General features: G+C 35.8%; 1 protein-coding gene across 6 annotated transcripts in view; it reads left to right on the top strand.

The window, feature by feature from the left end:
• Nucleotides 1–5,392, top strand: part of SNTG1 (syntrophin gamma 1) — a 332,986-nt gene extending 327,594 nt beyond the window's left edge. For all 6 annotated transcript variants that reach the window (XM_054060096.1, XM_054060099.1, XM_054060101.1 and 3 more), the window contains one exon: nucleotides 3,836–5,392. In XM_054060096.1, coding sequence (XP_053916071.1) covers nucleotides 3,836–3,994 — 159 coding nt within the window. In that variant the 3' untranslated portion in view covers nucleotides 3,995–5,392. The remainder of the gene's footprint in view (nucleotides 1–3,835) is intronic.
• The last annotated feature ends 13,518 nt before the right edge of the window (nucleotides 5,393–18,910 follow it).

Below are 18,910 nucleotides of genomic sequence, written 5' to 3'. Positions count from 1 at the left end.
AACAGAATAGGACAGAAATATGGTTATCAGCAAAGGAAGGAGTGTAACTTCAAGGATTTAGCGTTATTACTTATTAATTACTACTATTTTAACAGCAATTAATGCAAATTAATTTGTACTTGAAATTATCTTGTATAGAAATCTAATCTAAAATAAGGCAAATAACCTGCTGTAATGTGAACAAAATACTTGCTTTCATGTCTGTTACAAGTTCTCTTGATGGATGCTTGCACCGTTTTCCAGACTGACATTTATTTTAATTTCAAGCACATTCTTCAAAATACAGTTTTCAATTAATCCTTGTTCTTAGCTTTCAGTTTTTTTTTACTGTGAGCATCACAGTGCACTTCAAATATAGAATATATTCTTTAAATGAGTTTTAAGTATACATCCTTAGGATTTTTTCATAGTGATTGCTCAATTACATGCATTCTGAGTTCAGATTTCTGACCTGTATAGGATTGAGTGATTCAGTTTTTAATTTCCCCATGTCTTGCACATGGATCATTTGTTTAACATCTATTTTAAGTTAGATTCTATACTAATATAGATAATCTATGTAACTGATTGAAAAAACAAATATCTTCTTATATCAGCAGTTTATATATGGATGAAAGTAAATGCTTTTTTTAACCATATCATGAATACTTGCAAAAATTGCTTGATTTTGTAGATGTATTGTTCATGTAGTTGTATCATTAAGGCAGTTCAATAACAGCACTGTCCTTTCAATTCAGACTTTCTTTGTGAAGGTTACCAAAATTCCCGTACACTTCTGATCATGATCAATGACTGCATCTTTCTCATGTACTGTTCTGCCCACTTACATTGCACACAGCAGAGATGTGAATATTCTCATTAGTAATCTGGCAACGTCTGATGTAATGACAGCAATGTAGGGTGAGAGTAGTTTGATCAAGAGAAGGCTTAGAAAGACAGTTTGAAGACCAGAAAGTACACTGATATTCGTAGGAAAGTGGAATCTTAAGTCATCTGTAAAGACAACAGTCTGGACATTGGAATAATAGTAAACTGTATGTTTGTGCTTGACAGTAGATGTGGCTTCAATTTGAATTTCTTTGATTTTAGGGAGATTTGCTTTTTCTGTACTGATAGCAACTTTAATGACTTCACTACATATTTCTTCAGGTTTCTTAGGGTTTGCCTATCTGCTTACTTGAAACTTTGTCTGAAGCTGGGTGTGCAATACACAATACCCTGCCTAGGTGAAAGCGTAATCAGACAAGAGGATGACTGATAGCAAAACATATACAAAACCAATCAGGGGTGGTTAGGCACACAAAAAAGCTTGTGGGTTCACCTCCATCTGCTGGCAGTAGTGCAGACCTGTGGGCAAGTAAAAGCTCAAGTTCTCAGCAGAAGTAAGGGAACATTTTTCTGTCACCGGCTCTACATTAAGTTTTATCTATTCATTAAGCTTTCTTGTGATTAGGCTAATCTGCCAGGAAAGTATTGTCCCTGACAGATCTCATTACCATCAATCAGACTCCTCTGAATTGAGCTGCAGCCATTAATCAGGCCTGTATGTACTCACTGCATACCGGACAGCCTGCTGTGCTTCACATTGGTTTAATTTCCAGTTAAATGTGCTTGTCTACATTGAAATAGAAATAATGTTTCATGGCAAATAATAATCTAGCATTTGCTGAGTTCTTAGTTCTTTGCAGTCAAGGTAATATTTGTGTGATGCTATAAGTAACAATAATAGTAATTCAATGGGACCTTCAGAGACTGTTCTGTTGTCTCTCCCATTTTCCTTGAAGGTCCATTGCGCAATGGATCTTCCCAATGTGTTACTGTTGCAGAAACATCTGTGATAAGTGTGGTAATAATTGTACTAATCCACTGTGAAAAATCAGAGTCCAGAAGCTGTAATTATGATAGCAAGAACATTCAGCTAGTAAGATTACCTAATTGAATCAAACAATTCTTAAACTGTGATTATTTTAATAGGCTTATCCTGTTGAGACATGGGGCCAAATGTAGTCTTTGTACAGGTAACATACAGAATTGATATTACAAATATTTCACTGTTACACTAAATATTTATTTTCTCATCTTAAGCTTCAATTTTATTTTTATAGTACAAGAAGGATAAATAAAAATAAATAAAAAGGAGATAACTGAAAAGTAACTTAATTTGAATGATCGATAGCTTTTAAATCTCAAAGTGCTTTCATAATTCATTGTTTCCTTATCTTTGGATTTGCATTGTTTTCCTAGCTATGCTACATTTTCTTATTTTGAAATTCAAGGGAGGAAAAAAAAATTGCACAGTGCTAAAATTTCCTTTCTCCCAATGTTTAAAAATGACCATGTCTCTAAACAGATTTTTTTTAAAAAAAGACACAGATGGCAAGTTTGTGAATCTTGGCATAAACTTCATCTTCTTTGTTGAAGATTGGTAGTCAAGGGAGTTTAAAGATGCTCATGGGATGTTATAAATTCTTTTCTCAGCATGTCTGAAGGACATCTACCTAGATGGTAAGATTGCTGAACAAAGCTTTGTCCATTCCTTACGTCACTGGACACTGCACATGCAGCTATCTGCTTTCAGGCAGTTGTTCCCCCTCACACATGAGGAATTTGTGAATGCCTCCATGAATTATGTGAAGCAATATCCTCCGGGAAATCTCAAGAGGCAAAAAAATGCAGGTTAATGTCCTTTTGAGACATTTAGCAGTTTTTGTTGAATTTACAAGTTTATCAATATTCTTCTAAACAAAAAAGCAAAACCCTTTGCACTATATAGCCTGGAAATATCAGTGCTGGACAGAAAGACTAATAGAGTGTACCACAAGCGTCTATACTACTGGCTGCATATTATGGTTAAGAAATCTGTGTAGACAGTAAATCAAAGCAGAAAGATGGCAACTCTGCACGACCATCCCACCACTTACATGATTTCAAATAGCTCAGCATCTGCTTTCAAATACAACAGATATTTATTGATTAAATGCCATCAAAACCACATGTGTAAGTAAAACTTAAAAGATTGATCGGATAAAGTCAATTAGATATAAAGCAGCAAATTTTTAGATATAAAACAATGTAGGTTTTATTTTTTCCTCTGTAGTGACATCTAAAGAAGTCCTAGCTAGTCTAATCACATAGTGAAGAGCTATGAAGAGATGTAAATTAAAGTAGAAAAAGAAGGACTTTGTCTAATATTGCTAATAAGTTTAAAACATAGACTCTGTTCCCTGTTTTGGCCCAATGACAGTAACCCTCTTAATGACAAAAGGGCCAGAATATCACTATGCAACAGTAGAGCTTTTTCAAAATGCTCTTTTTGTGTGTATTTTTAATTAAAGGATCAGCATAGGTAAGATAATAGCTACCAGTGTGAGGTGACGTCAGAAAAATGCAACATGTAGAACTCAACATTATTGATCTTTGTGGGTACATTAGGATGTAGTTATGTAGACTGTTATAGTGCAGTCATTCAATTGCTGTCTAAATTAACTTGCAAAAAGAGAAGGTTAATTTAAATAGAAATTTCCATTAACCATCTAAGGGAAATAAGCTGTCATATGGTTGTCACTTTCTTTTCCCTTTAGCAGGTGGGACCTCATATTTCTATGGAGGTACTTAACTCAGAAATTCATCCTTATTAGCCTCCAAACTATTATTTTTGAGTGGAGATAGCTCAAGGTCTAAGTCCCTATAATGGAGAATTGTCAGACACATTTGCAGAATTATATGAAACTATTAAAATTATTTCTATTTGAGTAGCAATTTGTTCCTGATTATATATTTGTCAGATGTTCTTTTGTTTCACGTTTAATCTTTTTTTTTTTTTTTCCACTTCTAGGAGCTGGAGTTTTCCAACCTGTTTGCAGTCCTTCACTGTATCCACTCATTCTTTGCAGCCAAAGTGGCTTGTTTGGACCCTCTGTACGTAGGCAGTCAAGCCTCAGCTTCTGCTGCTCCCACAACTTCTGGTACTGGCAAATTAAAGTATACTACTTGACGGCTCACATTACAGCACTGCCACTTATCAACGAGATATAACAATGTATAAATATTCATAAGATATAGAACTTTGGTGAACCATGTACGTGGAAACCAATAATGGAGTCAAGACATCTTGCAGCATCAGCAGATAAATGGTCACGTGGGATCATAAATTCATCTCTGTTCTGCAAGACATCAGTAAATAATCCTAGTTGAAACCCCAGAATAGGATGGATATGCTTTTAGTATGATCTATTTGTACTTACATAGTGCTTTAAGCAACACTGGAAGCAACGAATAAATGACAAAGTGAAACACTTCAGTATTTAATAAAGTTTTCAAATTGCTGTAATAATACACAAATAGAATTGCCATATTCCTGTTTTCAAATGCTTTTATGACAACATACTAAACTCTGAGTATGAATTTAATACCGTATCATTATATTACAAATGACGTGAGCAAGCAGCAAGCTTATAGTATATACGGTGATGGGAGATAAGCATGGAAAGGCCTTTGTATAAGTATCTCCTCAAGTAAGAAAGCACTTTAAACATGGTTGTAAATCCATGCTTGTGACCATACATGGAATCATGCTACTTTCTCTGTTTTGTTCTTTTAGTCTAACAGTAACAATAAAGATATAGCCATATTGGACAGATACAAAACAAATCACAAAAAGCAAAACATCTTTTCATGAATAAGTCCCTCTACTTCAAGTAAAAATAATGTGCTATGAATTTAATTCTAATTACAAATTGAGTCCAAGTGCATAAAATATAGTCTGCTATTTACTTTCTCCCTTTATTTTTTGCAAATAATTAAATTGTGTAAATCTAATTGTCTTTGTTCACAAGACTTTGTTGTTGAATCTGTTTCAGAGACAATCCACCTGATTCATTGTTTCCATGTTTAACTTTGATTTCACATCATAAAGAGAATTTCTGTTCTACTCAGCTCTCAACAAAATAGATATTCCATATTATCTTTGAAAAATGAGTCCACCATTCAAATTCTTAATAGTTTCCCTTTTCATAAATTGTTAGTAGAAGACAGGAATAAGTTAAATAACCTGTAAAGAATAGATGACAGGATGTACAATGTATTTATATGTTAAGAATATGACATCACTCTGGACCACATACTATTTCTATAGTATCATTTCATGATGAAATCTGAGGGAGTTATATATCTAAAATGAATAACTTTATTTAAATATCATTTTGAAAAGCAATTTAATTTTGTGCTATTACACACATCAGTGAAGATGGAAAAATGATGGGAGCATGTGTGGAACATAGCTGAAACAACAGAAAAGGTGAGGCTTTTTTTTTTTGCCAGACAAGATAAGGGAGCCTAAAAAAATGCGGGAGGAACAGTTAGTGTAGCAACAGTGTGTGCTTAACATTTCAAATAGTACTGTCTGCGGTTTCAGTTTGTTATTGAAATCAAAACTTCCTTTTTTTCCCCCATGCTTACACTTGTTATAAAAGCAGAGAGCAGGTAAGGATTATTAACACCATCTGCCTTGTTAGCAGAAAGACTAATGCTGTCACATCCCTTTATATATACTGAGATTACTAAAACTTCAAAAGTGAAGCCAGACAAAAGCTTTTTTAAAATGAGAACAATACAAAATGCAAAGCAGGGACATAAGTTGAATGAACTATATGGGCATATCACGTCTCTGTTTATTTGCTTTTCATTAGAAGTATTTGGATGTATGTGTGTGAGAGTATCTTTACCATTAAATATGGCTGGTCTCAGTTGGTTATAGCTCCAAATACTCTGAAAAGGTGTTTTCTGAGAACTCTTTCATGGCTTTCAAATGACTTTCACTATGTGCTTACTTCTTATTATTACACCTCCAAGGGTTTCATTTTTTTTTCCCATGCTAAATACAATGGACTGGTATCACAATCCAGTAATTAAATGCTTTCAATGTCATTGAAATCCAACATTTTCATAGTCATCATCATACATTTGTCTATATTATCTATAAACAAGGGGATCAAGTACTGGTCTCTGAACGACATGCAAAACTGCTGTGGCTGTCCATGGGATCTTGTTTGATCCTCAGATAGTGCAAACTCCGTGTGTTTTGAATCCAAAGCTATCACAGTCTAAGGTGTTTAATGAGGGTAACTCAGGCACTGTCCTTGCCAAGAAAGAATATATTGGAAACAAAAATGTTGACAGAGCACTTACAATGCTGAAAACAGAGGCCTGGTGTCTGTTAATGACCGTTTTCCTCTGTGCTCCAGCATAATCTCCTTCCTTTTAGTGTGTTGCTGTGGCATGCAGCTATCACAGTGTTGGCATGTGCTAAAATCTCAGTATATACTCTGCTGGTAATAGCAGAATCTAAAACTAATCAGCTGCCAGTTGTATGTTTTTCATTCAACTGTTCATGTTATGTGCACGGTTGTACCACTGAAAGCTAAGAGTTGTTTAAGGGATGTTGTCTAGTGTGCTTAAATGAACATAAAGTTTACCCAGTCCAGCAGAAAGTATGTAATTGCAAATTGCTGAGAATAAGGGATTCCACAATATGAAAGACACCTCGCCTTTTTTTTTTTTTTTTTTTTTTTTTTTTTTAAATGCTCCTTTTACGGAACTGAGTTAATGACATGAACTTTTGGGATTCCACTAGGGTATGCTAAAGATCTCTGTCACATATTCTGTTTGTAGAACTGCTGTATTCATCAATGAGACTTTTGTAACTGGGCATTAAATACACAATAATTAAGAGAACAAATATTAGCCTGTAAATTGATTTTTTTTTTTTTTTAATTTCTAAATCCTGCATTTCAAAGAGCTAAGCTGGTGGAGCTTAATCAATACCTTGATTTTCTGGAAGTTAAAAGTGATGTTGTGAGGATATAAAATGCCATAGCTTTGACTGCAGGTCATCATTGATTTGTAAATGCAGCAGGAGTTTGTGCACTGACCTCACAGAATATTCAGAGGTGACTCTGCACCCAGGCTTGCCCTTTCAGAGCAATTCATTCTTGAACCAAAGAGAGAAAATTTTAAACTCCGTATTATAACTAATCCTGAAATAGCAAAATATAATTTACTAACTTATGGGCTATATTTTTCATTTAAATACCTACAGAAGATTCTCATTTAAAGCATAGTGAACTTCATATGCATGTGTCAAAACCCGGGCTTTATGTTGCAGCTTCTCATTTCTCATGTAACATATAATAAATATAAATATTTTCTAAGTCAACATACGTAGTGACAATGAAAAAGAATGATTATTGTGGTGAGCTATCAGTTTTTGCTAAAAAGCTGAATGCAAGTGAAAGCAAATATTTTAACAAAGAAAGAGCAAACCAACCATTCCATAGTGTAAAATGTAATTTGTTCTCTTTATGTCATGATAGTCTTAAATAAGTTTAAGCAGTAATATTTTATAGTACTGTACCTATTGAAGTGATACTATATAGTATACCAAAAATATGTACTCCTGTTTTACTTTATGATGGAAATATTAGATGATCTGGCCTTCACAGAACTAACCATATTATAGGTTAGCATACTTTTATTATGAAAGTTATATGAATACATATTATTGTCAATTTCATCAGTGAATGAATTAATTTTTATTTCCTACATCTGTTTGAAAATACAGTTCCAGATTTTCAAAAGAGCTTTGCATTCCATTAGCATGAAAGCACCTTCAAAATAAAAATCAGGGTGTTTTCAAATGTTGGCCATTTTATTTTGTTAATTAGGTACAGCAAGAAATTTGTGGAGACAAACTAGTTGTCAGTGGCTTATTGCTTGCGTAAAACCAGATATTTGTAGTTTTGTCTAGTCAAACTAGAATTCATAAGAGTGCAAAACAGTAGCATGCAACATCCATATGCTTTGAGATGAGAATCATGGAAAAATATTATTTTCCAAATTAGTCCTTAATTCAAGAAAGGTGTATTTATTTACTTTGTGCACGTAGACTTTATCAGCACACATCAAAGTGGACAGTTAAACATGAATAGATGTCCATACTGCAGCCTCTTACTTTAAGTGTAGTTTGGTTTTTTTTAAATGCCTTAATATATTTCTTACATCAAGCAAAATATTAAAAAGGCTGAGGATTTTTTGAATGTACAGTCACTGCCCTTAGAAAGTCAGTAGCTTTACTACATGTTGTCTAAGTACCCTATGCCAAAATGAAAGACCAGTTTTCATTCCGATATGTAATACAATAGTCGTTGTTTTACACTTCTCAAGGTTTTTTTCTTTCTTTGCAAGGTCTGATCTCTGAAAAAGTATCATGTCTGAAAAAAAAAGTTTAAGTTCATTTTAAAACCTTAACCTTGAGCAGTTACGAACCTGCTTTCAACTCGCACTCCTGATCATTTCTGCATGGTGGGAAACATGAGAGACTCACTCAAGCTCCGGAAATTTAAGTACCGGTCTTAGATATCTGAGGTACGACTTGAGGGTGTCAAAAAGAAAATACAAGGCAGGAATGTAGCTTAGGATCTCTGAAGGTTCTTGCATGCGTGCTTCTCTTTAAGGAGCTAGAGGTGCTTCTATGTTACTGTTTTCAATTTTTCAGAGATGTGCTTTTGAAACCAGGCTCCTGCCTGCTGCCAGTCCATGTGCTCTTCTTCAAATCGCTGAGCCGTCTTTAGGTACGTTAGTCGGGTTTTGAGGAAGAAATTAAACAAGCGTCACACCTATATGAGTGCCAGGTCCTTTCAGACCATGTGGCCCAACTGAAGTAAGTCCAGAGGAAAAATCCTCTGAGACGCTAGGAGTGAGGCTGCCAGCCCCTATTGCCAGAAGTTTCTGTCTCTACAGCAGCTGCTGCTCGTGCCCCATGGGTTCTTGAAGGATTCTGGAAAGCTGAGGTTCACAGTGTATCCCGCTGGCGCTTAGTGCCTGAGAGAGGTTGCTGCACTGCAGCAAGGGGCAAAACAAAGCTGAAGAAGGCCAATGGGTGCCCAGGGAGGATTATCCGCCACACCTTTTTCCTTCACTACACTGGAACAGTATCAACTGTGGGCAGGCTACCCTGTACTGCTCAGCCCTCTCCCTGCTGCATCTTTCTCTTTGTCTACGGCAAATACACACTTGAATATTTTCTCTGAGGTCCCCAAACACGCTTCCCTTTCCTCTCACTCTGTTTGTTCAGACAGATGGCAAAATTGTAATCTCGGCTACGTAACAGAGCCTCTAAACTTCTTTTACAGTCAGAGGACAGTATGAAGAATTGTGGCAAGACCATTCATGTACCTGTGAGAGTACTTAGTGTTTGATTAACATTCAGGTTAAAGCAAATAAAGTCATAGCTGAGCTTAAGTTCTTTCCTGACTTGAAGGGTTCTTAACTGCAATTTTAGTGTTTTCCTGGAATAAGGTCTGTAATGTCAACACATTTCTACTTGCTTGGCTTCATTTGCCAATTTTCGGCAAGTTTAGTGGAGATAGTGGTTGGTATTCTGTTGGAATCAGAGTCAAAAGCATAGGAATACTGGAAAAAAAATCCTGTTTGGATTCTGTACATTATTACAGTACATTACATAATCTACTAAAACACATTGAACGATGTAAAACTAAACACTTTCATTTGCATAACCTAGTCAGTTTTCACTATGGTATACATGCCTTACTCTTTCAACAGCTTTCTCCACAAGAATCCCAACTGTATATTATAGAAATTCTTTTATTATTCAGTATATACTAATATATAATGCTGTGTGTTTGTGTATGTGTGCGTGTGTGTATATGGGTGTATATGGGTGTGTGCGTGTGTGTGTATATTAGTATATACTAATGGAGGATATTCAGTATCAATTAATGAAAGTTACATATTAGGCACAACTATAAAACAGGAGCATAAATTCATGAAGCTTTACATTTAATGACTTAATCTTATAATACTATACAGAAAAATATGTATATTAGTTGAAGAAATGGCTATTTTTGCAGGATGTGCACAATCTGGATATACGATAATAAATTGATAAAAATTAACTGATTTACTATTTCATACCTCCAGGAACTTTGATTTTTTAATTATTCTTATCCCTTTAGCATATTTGCAATATATATCATAAGTTTTAATTTGTTATGGAAAAAATGACTGAAAAAATGTAATAGAAAGTGCTATATATTTTATAAATATTAAAAATTTAAGAAAAATATTCAAATTATTTATTTCATTTTTAGTTATGGTTTTGTGGTTGTTTATAATATGTATTTGTGACAAACATAAGTCACCTAGATGTTTAAGCTCATTAATGTACCACTAATAAAACGCTATCTTCTGTTTTGATTTTGTTATGTTTTGCTTTGTTTCCTTTTGTAATGGAATATAACAGAAAAAATAGAAAATAAATACTTTTTTAACTAAACTTTTGCTTTTAGTCATACAGTGTATGAGTTTTATATCACTGAAGGCCAAGTCTGAGAGATTGTGAAAATACATGAAGAAACTAGGGTAGTAAAGGTATTTTCCTACATCATGTTCAGCTGTTTATTTAACAGAAATAACGATGATTTTTACTTTTGTGATCATTTCTGAAAGGTATGTCACCCACTTAAAGTCTGACTAAGATTTTGGAAATATCCACTGTTCCCCTGGCTATGACACTCACCTACAACCAAATTATTTTACCATGGATGTTTAATGACTTAGTGTTTTTGGAATTAACTTGGCCCTGATATTGCAGTGCTTGTAGGTATTTTTTGGTAAATCTTTGCAATCAAACAACTTTCAAATGGTACTGTGACTACTAGAAGAAAACCAGTTTTATGGGTTCCATTTTGTTTGGTTTTTTTCCCCTAACTTAAGGAACAGATGCTGGAAGTAGGGAAGGCCGGCTTTTGTTTAGGCACCTTTTGAAACTGCCTTTTCAACAGTTTAAAGTAATGGTCTACAGTGCATATCTTTCCCACCCCCTCCACAAAGCCAGGGCTTTCTTGGACCTCAGGTTGGGATTGCTGAGCAGAGAGGAATCCAGTCTGTATTCTCCCTTCAAACAAACTATAGCACATTTATGAAATTGTTAGCAGCTTATTAGGGACAGTTCCTTTCTTTTGCCTTTTTTTTTCACTTTCACTTGCTGAAGACATTTATGTCAATAAAATAACTGCAGTATAAGACACGTGATCTGTAGAGAATGATCATAGTTGGCACAGATGAGCCTGTGCAGATTCTGCTCCCAAAGTGGAGGCTGCCCAGTGTACTGAACCATAGCTGTGCCACTGCGGAGCCTCCCTTGAAGGTTCAGTGCTCGGCCAAGATCTGCACTGTGGTCCTTTTGTCCTTGTACAGCTAAGTTCTGGAAATCAACCAAGATACAACTGCAAAACTGACAGATGTAGGTCAGGTCCTGTTGTCAGGGGGCTTGGGATGTCAAATCAAGGAGGCTGCACTACGACCTCAGTTTCATAAAGCACTGAATACACCGTTGTGAGGACGAAAATTTTGAGGACCTCTGATGTAAGAAAGAGGTTAGGGTGAGGGAACTGTGGAAAAGGGAGTATGTTTCACTGTTCTTCAATAACATACTGTGAATCAAAAGATAAATTTAGCTCATTACTAGAAGAATGAGAAAAAAATATTTCAGAGAGAGATGATCAACTTCAGAACATTTACACTGTCATCACTTATATCATGAAAAGGAAACATTGGCTGACTCAAGCAATTTCAGTAGGAGTTATGTGTACGACTTGGGAGATAATTTAAAATTCAACAGGACATAAGCAAAGATTTGTTCTTTTTGTTAGAGGATATAGCATAGAAACAGTAACAGTAACTGCTGGAAGAGGGTGTGTGGCAGCGCTACCCCTCCAAAATCCCTGATTTAACCTTGTAGAATTGTGCACACTGAAGACAATAGTGTCTTACCTGCTTCATAAATTTTTGGACTACTTAAGGTTGAACCTGAACCTTTTTCAGACTATCAAGGGTTGAGATCTAGACAAATTTTTACTAGATGCTGAGATAGTCATCTGAAGATATCTCTAGAAACAGGTTTTAAAAAAAGGCAAAAACCTCCATTAGTACCATCAGCTTCAGTGAAAAGGCAAGAGAGAAAAAACTTATGCAGCCAGATCCAAACCCTTACCTGTCACTGTTGAACAAATACAAAAAGACCTCTCCTCCTCTTCCCTTTTGCTTCAAGAGGATAGTGAGGGATGAAAAATGGTCTCAGAAAGGTCAAAAACCCTTCAGTAAGGCAAGGGACACTGGGCTGTTCGGCTGCAGTCTTTCTACTGCAACATCCCCAAGTGCAGCAGAGGCTCAGAGCAGGGCAGCATGACAACTTACTTGCATTCTGTTCGCACCAGAAGACAGAAGTTCACAAGAAGCATGACATTAAGGCCTTCCACCATTTCACAAAAAGGATAATGTCAGACTGCAGTTCAAATGGAAACTCAGAGTGAAAGGGAATTCATATTTGTGGCATTCACATGACTGAGAGCAGTTTCACAGAGTGGACTTTTCCCTGTTAGTGAACTTGAAAGCCCCAGTGCTGGTATAGTATAAAAAGATCCAAGCTGTCTGAGTGGATTAGAGAAGAGTAGTGACCTACTGTGAAGAACCAAGGGGCTTGTGAGATGGTGGGGAAATGTTCAGAGGAATATAAATTTAAGAACATCCTGAATCACTGACTGTTATCCAGCTTCCTCAGGCAGTCGTGTCATATAACCCCTTTCACAAATGTTTAAAATTCATCTTAAAAGCAATTAGGCTTTTTGGCCTTCTTCCTCTTGTTAGAAAGTCTTCCAGAATGTCACTGCTCTAGTGGTTTGAAACTGTCTTCTAATTTCCAGCCTAAACCTATTTGTAACTAGGTTATATGTTTGATTTTGTGCCAGCATTATCCCCTAATTTAAACAGTTCTTTTCCAGCCCTGATGTCAGTCTCCTCTTTCCTCTCCTCGATGTATTTATAGTAAGTAATCATATGCCCTGACAGCTTTCATTTTGCCTGAATGCACAAGCCAAGTTCATGCAGATGTCTGTGCAGTGCAGTGAAATTTGGTGCAGAGATTCCTGAGCTATTGCTGACGCCAGCTGATATGTCTACCTGTTGTGTTGCAGCAATACCAGCTCAGGGCCAGGAGCAACTCATCCACTTTAATGCAGTTTAAAGTAATAAATACAGCCCATCAGCACCACACTGTGATATACTGCTTCCAGAGCAGATAAAATCCATGGAAGCTTAGGGCTTTCTGCACCACTTTTCATTGCTCAGTGCAGACACTCTCTAATCAGGTTCCCTGGCTTCTTTCCATACCGTCATAATGGGATGCCATCGGGTTGCCATCTTACTCTAAATCTATCCCACTTTGACATTTTTCACTGACTGTGACTGTTTCTGCACCCTATGCCACACTCTAGATATGATCTCCCTTATGTCCTGCCCTACGGCCACAATATTTGTCAACTGTCTGCAAAGCCTGTGACTGGTTGCACTGAGTTATTTCTGTGGCTGCATCACACTGGTGAGCCATAGGTGTCTTGTGAAAAACTAATATATTATGGACCTACTTGTTCTTCCAGTAGCATGATCAGATCTCAGCTTATCAGTAATGAGAACAGGGTATAGGAACAGGACAGTTTATCACCCAGAAGATAAACTAGAAGCCTTTCTCTTTTTTACCCCTACATCATGGGGAAGCAGAGGCAGAGAGAAATGAGCCATCATTTTAAGAATTAGCTCTCAATGAGACAACGCCAACTGGTATCGGGGTAAAGATGCAGGTTTGGATGCAAATGTTTTTTTCTGGGAGGCAAGGTAGAGGATTTATATGCCAATCCTCCTCTTTCTACATCTTTTGGCTTCCAGCCAATGAATGGAAGAAAATAAAAAGCCCTGTAAAGGGCAAAGGAGAAAGAATGAGAGGCTCGTAGGAAGTCATTTCTTTATGGTCTTACAGAGATAAAATATCTCTAGCACTTATCAAGTCTTGTTCCATCTTTGCAATCAGACAGTTTATTTCTGAGTGATTAATCTTTCTATTTTTTAACCCATGCAGATGGGTTATATTGCAGCTCTGGTTTGGCCAGAACTCAAGTGACAAAATTAGCACTATATTATATGTACTTCTTTCTGTTAGGGTGAGAGAAATCAATTTTTTCAAATCCCGTTTTCACTGCAGGTGAGCAGAGGTTTTGGAATATATATAGCACAATGAAGAATTTTAGAAAAAAGTTTCAATGACTGGGGTATTCTTTTTTTTTGTTGTTCTGTTTTGTTTTATTTCTAAATATGAGCAAGAGAAGCTTAATGAATCAATGTCATTACCTTTTTTCCTTGTGCATAAATGAACTCTTATGAGTCCATTTATTTTGGCAGTTGTATGATCAGTCTCGAGGACGTTTAAAAATAAAAGTGCAAATTAATACAAAATCAACAAAAATTTATTTGCAAGGATTAACCCCAGCTAGGAGTCTGGGGAATTATATGAAGTTATTAATAGCTTGTGCAAAAAAAAGTATTCCTTTTAATGAGCAGGAACATTAAATTTTAAATTTATATGTATATTCAGAATTAGTATAATGTATGAGATGTTTCTATAGAGAGAAAAATAACTTCCGATACATAATATGTCAGACTGCCTCATAGTAAACACATAAACTTGGCTAAACCTAAATCAAATGCTGTGTAATGATAAATGGCTGTTTAAACCAGTGTTACATTCCTGCCATTTGGCCCCTGAGAGGTATTGCAGCTGAGCCTATGAGCAGACTAATGAGACGTCTAATGAGTCATTGTTGTAAGCCAGTACCACCAGCTTCTCAGAGTAAGGCAATCCTGCTCCTGTGTTCTTCACAAAAAGCCCTGTGGCAGTCTTATCCTTTTTAATCTCAGTGAGGGAGACTTCTGGTCTTCCCTTTCATTATTTTATGGGAAAAAACACTGCACTCACAAAACTGAGCCAAACACGAGGGGCAGTTGTAGTGTCATAAGCTAGTTCAGGAGAGCATCTACTCCAGTCTCTCATGCCTCAACATGAAACTATGCTAGAACATTATGTCCATTTCTTTTCTCTTAGTCCTAAAGTTACTTTTATAATTGTCCAGCTTTATTATAAATAGTACTGACCCTTGGTTTTATGAACATTAGCAAATTTCAGTCCATTCCTATGTAACAGGGACAGAAAAAATTTTTATAATCTCTCTGCTGTTAAATACTAACTTTGAATAACAAGATTTCTATCTCTATGACATGTGTAAGATATGCTGCATTTTACTATATACTTACATTTTTATGAGAATAATTTCATTTATTATATCACTATCATGATTCTCATACATTTTGCCCTCATATATCTGTCCACTGCCATGTCTAAAGAACAGTTTTCATGGGAATGTCTCATTACATGAGCTACATTCCCAATATTTACGGGTTACTTTCATTCCTGTTGATCTTAGTTTAGTTATAGTAGCTTCTGGATTTCTAGTATTTCCATTTGCTTTTTTATAGATGTGTTTCATTTAGCTTAGATTTTTTTAGTTAGACTGATAGATTCTGAACAATGTTTGAAAAGTGGTGAGACATAAGATGTTTTTTATTAAGAAGAGGTAAAATGATTGCTGCTTCCTATGAAATTATAAATGAAGTTCTTAATTTTTTACCTTAGAAAAAGTAAAAAAACCACAGATTGCTAATGGGATTGTAGCTTCATTTCTGAGCTCTGATCATTTTTTGTATATTTTAAAATAATGGCTGTGTTTCTTTTCTTTAGGGCTACAAATGTATTTATTTATGTTGAATCAATCCCGTAAAGTATTGATATTTATGTGCACTTTACTGAGGCTGAAGAATTATTCTGAGACTATGTGTGACAGCCTGGGAATAAATGAAACCACAAAATTATTGTTATTCACCTTATATACTGTCTACTTTATTTCAGTTATTAAAGTTTGTGAGAACATGTGATCAGAAAAATGCTTCTGCAATGTAAAAGAGAACTTAAGATGTGTGCTTTCACATGTTTTGTTGAATTCCAGTTGTGTAATGGCCAGATGGAGCTCTCAAGTTCCGGAAGAAAGAACACTACAAATCTTTTACTTTCAGAACTTCCTCAAGAATGTCTCCGTTTTGCATTGTGCTTTCTCAAACAGTCCCTGGGCCCAGGCAGCAAAGTGGTGTTATTTTCATATAACCTTTTTTCTACAGCTGTTTTTCTGCTGATAATTCTATTTACTAGGAGTATTTTCAGCAATATTGTTACCCAGAGCTTTAGTTTCTCTTGGCACTTTTCTGATATATCTTTTTCGTAATGGGTTGCTCTGTTCAATAGATTCCTTATTAATGGATTGGAATTTTTAACCAAGGATCCCAGGACAGATATGCATTTCCCCTGGAAACAGATTGCTTTAAAAAAATGTATCTATAGTTAATAGGTTGGTGAAGTGTCATAGGCTTATACTCTAAAATCCTCTGCATAATCCTATTCACATGTTTAGAATTGATCTGTCAAGTACCTTTAAGACAACAGAAAAAAGCTTCCAGACTTATTTCAGATAAAGGCCTTTAGTCTTTTCTTGAAGTAAATCACTCAAGAAGCAAGAGACTAAAGTATTCCTTTTATTTTAGATTAGTGGCAAAAAAACATTGCATATAAAAATGGTTCACTTTAAAACACTAAAAACCCTTATTTTCCTACTCCTTTTTTTTTCTTCCCCCAGTACTGTGAAGGTCACAATAGAGAACCTTTCACTAGTGGATTTTGCTACATATCAATAACAGATTATTTTGAGGCCCTAAGGGATAATCTGTAAGGACAAGAAATGAGAGATGATATGTAGAGATGTTTCATATTTCTGCACCATCCAGAAATGCTATATTGGTGACAATGGAAGACACATCCATGTTTTGTTTAGTAATCTTTTTAGACCTGTTGTCCATAAAGTTACCTAGTCCCTTTTAAAAATGTCAATAATATATGCTCCTACAAAGTCTTGTAACACTAAATTCCGGAAGCTCATTACGTGAAAAATTATCTTTTGCATGTTTTAAACTAACCTAATTTTAGTTTGATCAAAACATGTGTTTTAGTCCAGCTGCATTTGTTGAATAACAGTAGTACTGCAATGACCTTTTCCATCCTCTCCATGACTTTGTAAACCTCAGTCATATTTCCCACTCTCCTCCCTTACAAAATGAAGAGAGACAGCCTCTTTAGTCTCTCCTCAGACAGAAGCTACTCTATCTCCCTCATTGTTTTAGATGTTCTCTGCAACTTATCTAAGTTGATTATGTCATGTCTGAGATGTAAAGACCAGAACTATATCCAATGCTGTGATCTGGGACAGCAGGATTTCATTTAATATCAAAGTATCGTCCTCTGTCTTCCTCTCCATGTTCATCCTGAGCATTTTGGATTCCAGTACCTTTTGCTTCTGCTGGCGCAGGTGGAGCCAGCTACCTAGCAAATTTTCAATTATGATTCTTCCTTAAGTTCCAGTTCCAAATTGAGCCTCACAGAGTCACTAATTAGATTATTTTCCCTTAGGTAAATTATTTTCTATATTGATGTCCACTGAAGCTTGACTACTAGCCATTAGGCCGGTAATTTATCCGGAGAGTCCTTTTTCAGTTGTTTGTTGCTAGTATGGCATTTGACTGCTTGCAAGAGGTTAATACAATCTGCAAATTTTTAGATGTACTGCATAGACATTCTCCTTGTCCTGAAAAGTTGAATAAGACTGATCACAGGGAAAATCCACTGCTTACTCTTCACCAATGTGGCAAACCATTATTCAGTTCTCGCCTTTGCTTCCTGCCTTTAAAACACTCTTTTCTCCATCCTTGTGACAGCTCACCTTGCTTAATAGTCTTGAATGTGGAACATAATAAGAGGCTTTTTAAAAATCTGATTACATAGTTTACATGGTCTCTCCATTATCCATAGGCTAAGTGACACTCAGAAAACCCAGCAAGCCAGCGAGGCACTGTTTCCCTTCTAAGATGACTGTAAATCATCCTCAGCATACTATTTTACGCACATGCTCAATAAGGTCATTCTTTATTATAGACTCATCTGCTTTAGCAGTGAGTGATATTCAGTGGTCTGAAGTTCCCTGGATCCCCTCTGGAGCCCTTTTTGGTAGGTGCAAATATAGAAGAGGCGAGCTATGTGCTGGTGTTTGTCTCAGTGACACTCTGTAGTGGCATCCACCTTTACAATAGTCCTTCAGTTTTACAGGTGAGTTCCTTGAGTGATTGCTATCTTGCCCTGGTGACATCTCCTCCTTGCTTTCACACCTACCTGTGTCTTTCAAATTGCTATTGCTCCTGTAACCTGTCTCCTACCACCACCACTGTAGGTGTGGAAATTTCCACCACGTCCCCAGACAGACTCAAAGCTTTAATTTATTGAGCTTCTCTCTTACACCTGAAAGTAATTTTTATTTCCTTGTCCCTAACTACTTGATGAGAAAAATGTAGCAATATATTAAAATACTATAGAAATATGAATTAAAATATGATGTATTGATATTAATAATATATGAATAAAGTATATTCGATATATAACTATAGTGTATTTTATTAATCTAGAGAGACATATTGTGTTAATACAAATTAATAAATGAAATACATTATTGCAAAAAAATCTGGACTTTTTATATATGTTACTTTTGACCACAGCCTGAAATATTTCCTAATGTTGTGAACACATGTATAGAAAAACTTCTAGGCTTATTAGTTATCAGATCTTAATCCACTTTAAACTGAAGCAAGGAAACAAAGGATACCATGTACTACCAATTGTCTCTGTTTTTCCCAAGTCTTTGGCAGAAATTCAGTGCAGGGGGTCAGGGTTAGGAAGGGTAAATAAAAACATTTCTGTTTTTCCTTGTCTTCTTTGAATTGTCCACTACAGGAGATCAAGTCACCCCATGGTGCCAAGTTCACAGTTTGATAACTGCTACTTTACACTTAAAGCAAT

The sequence above is a fragment of the Cuculus canorus genome, chromosome 2 (assembly GCF_017976375.1).
Source record: "Cuculus canorus isolate bCucCan1 chromosome 2, bCucCan1.pri, whole genome shotgun sequence".
NCBI classification, from domain to species: domain Eukaryota; kingdom Metazoa; phylum Chordata; class Aves; order Cuculiformes; family Cuculidae; genus Cuculus; species Cuculus canorus.
Note: the sequence above shows the minus strand (reverse complement) of the source record. Positions and strands in the feature narration are given on the sequence as shown.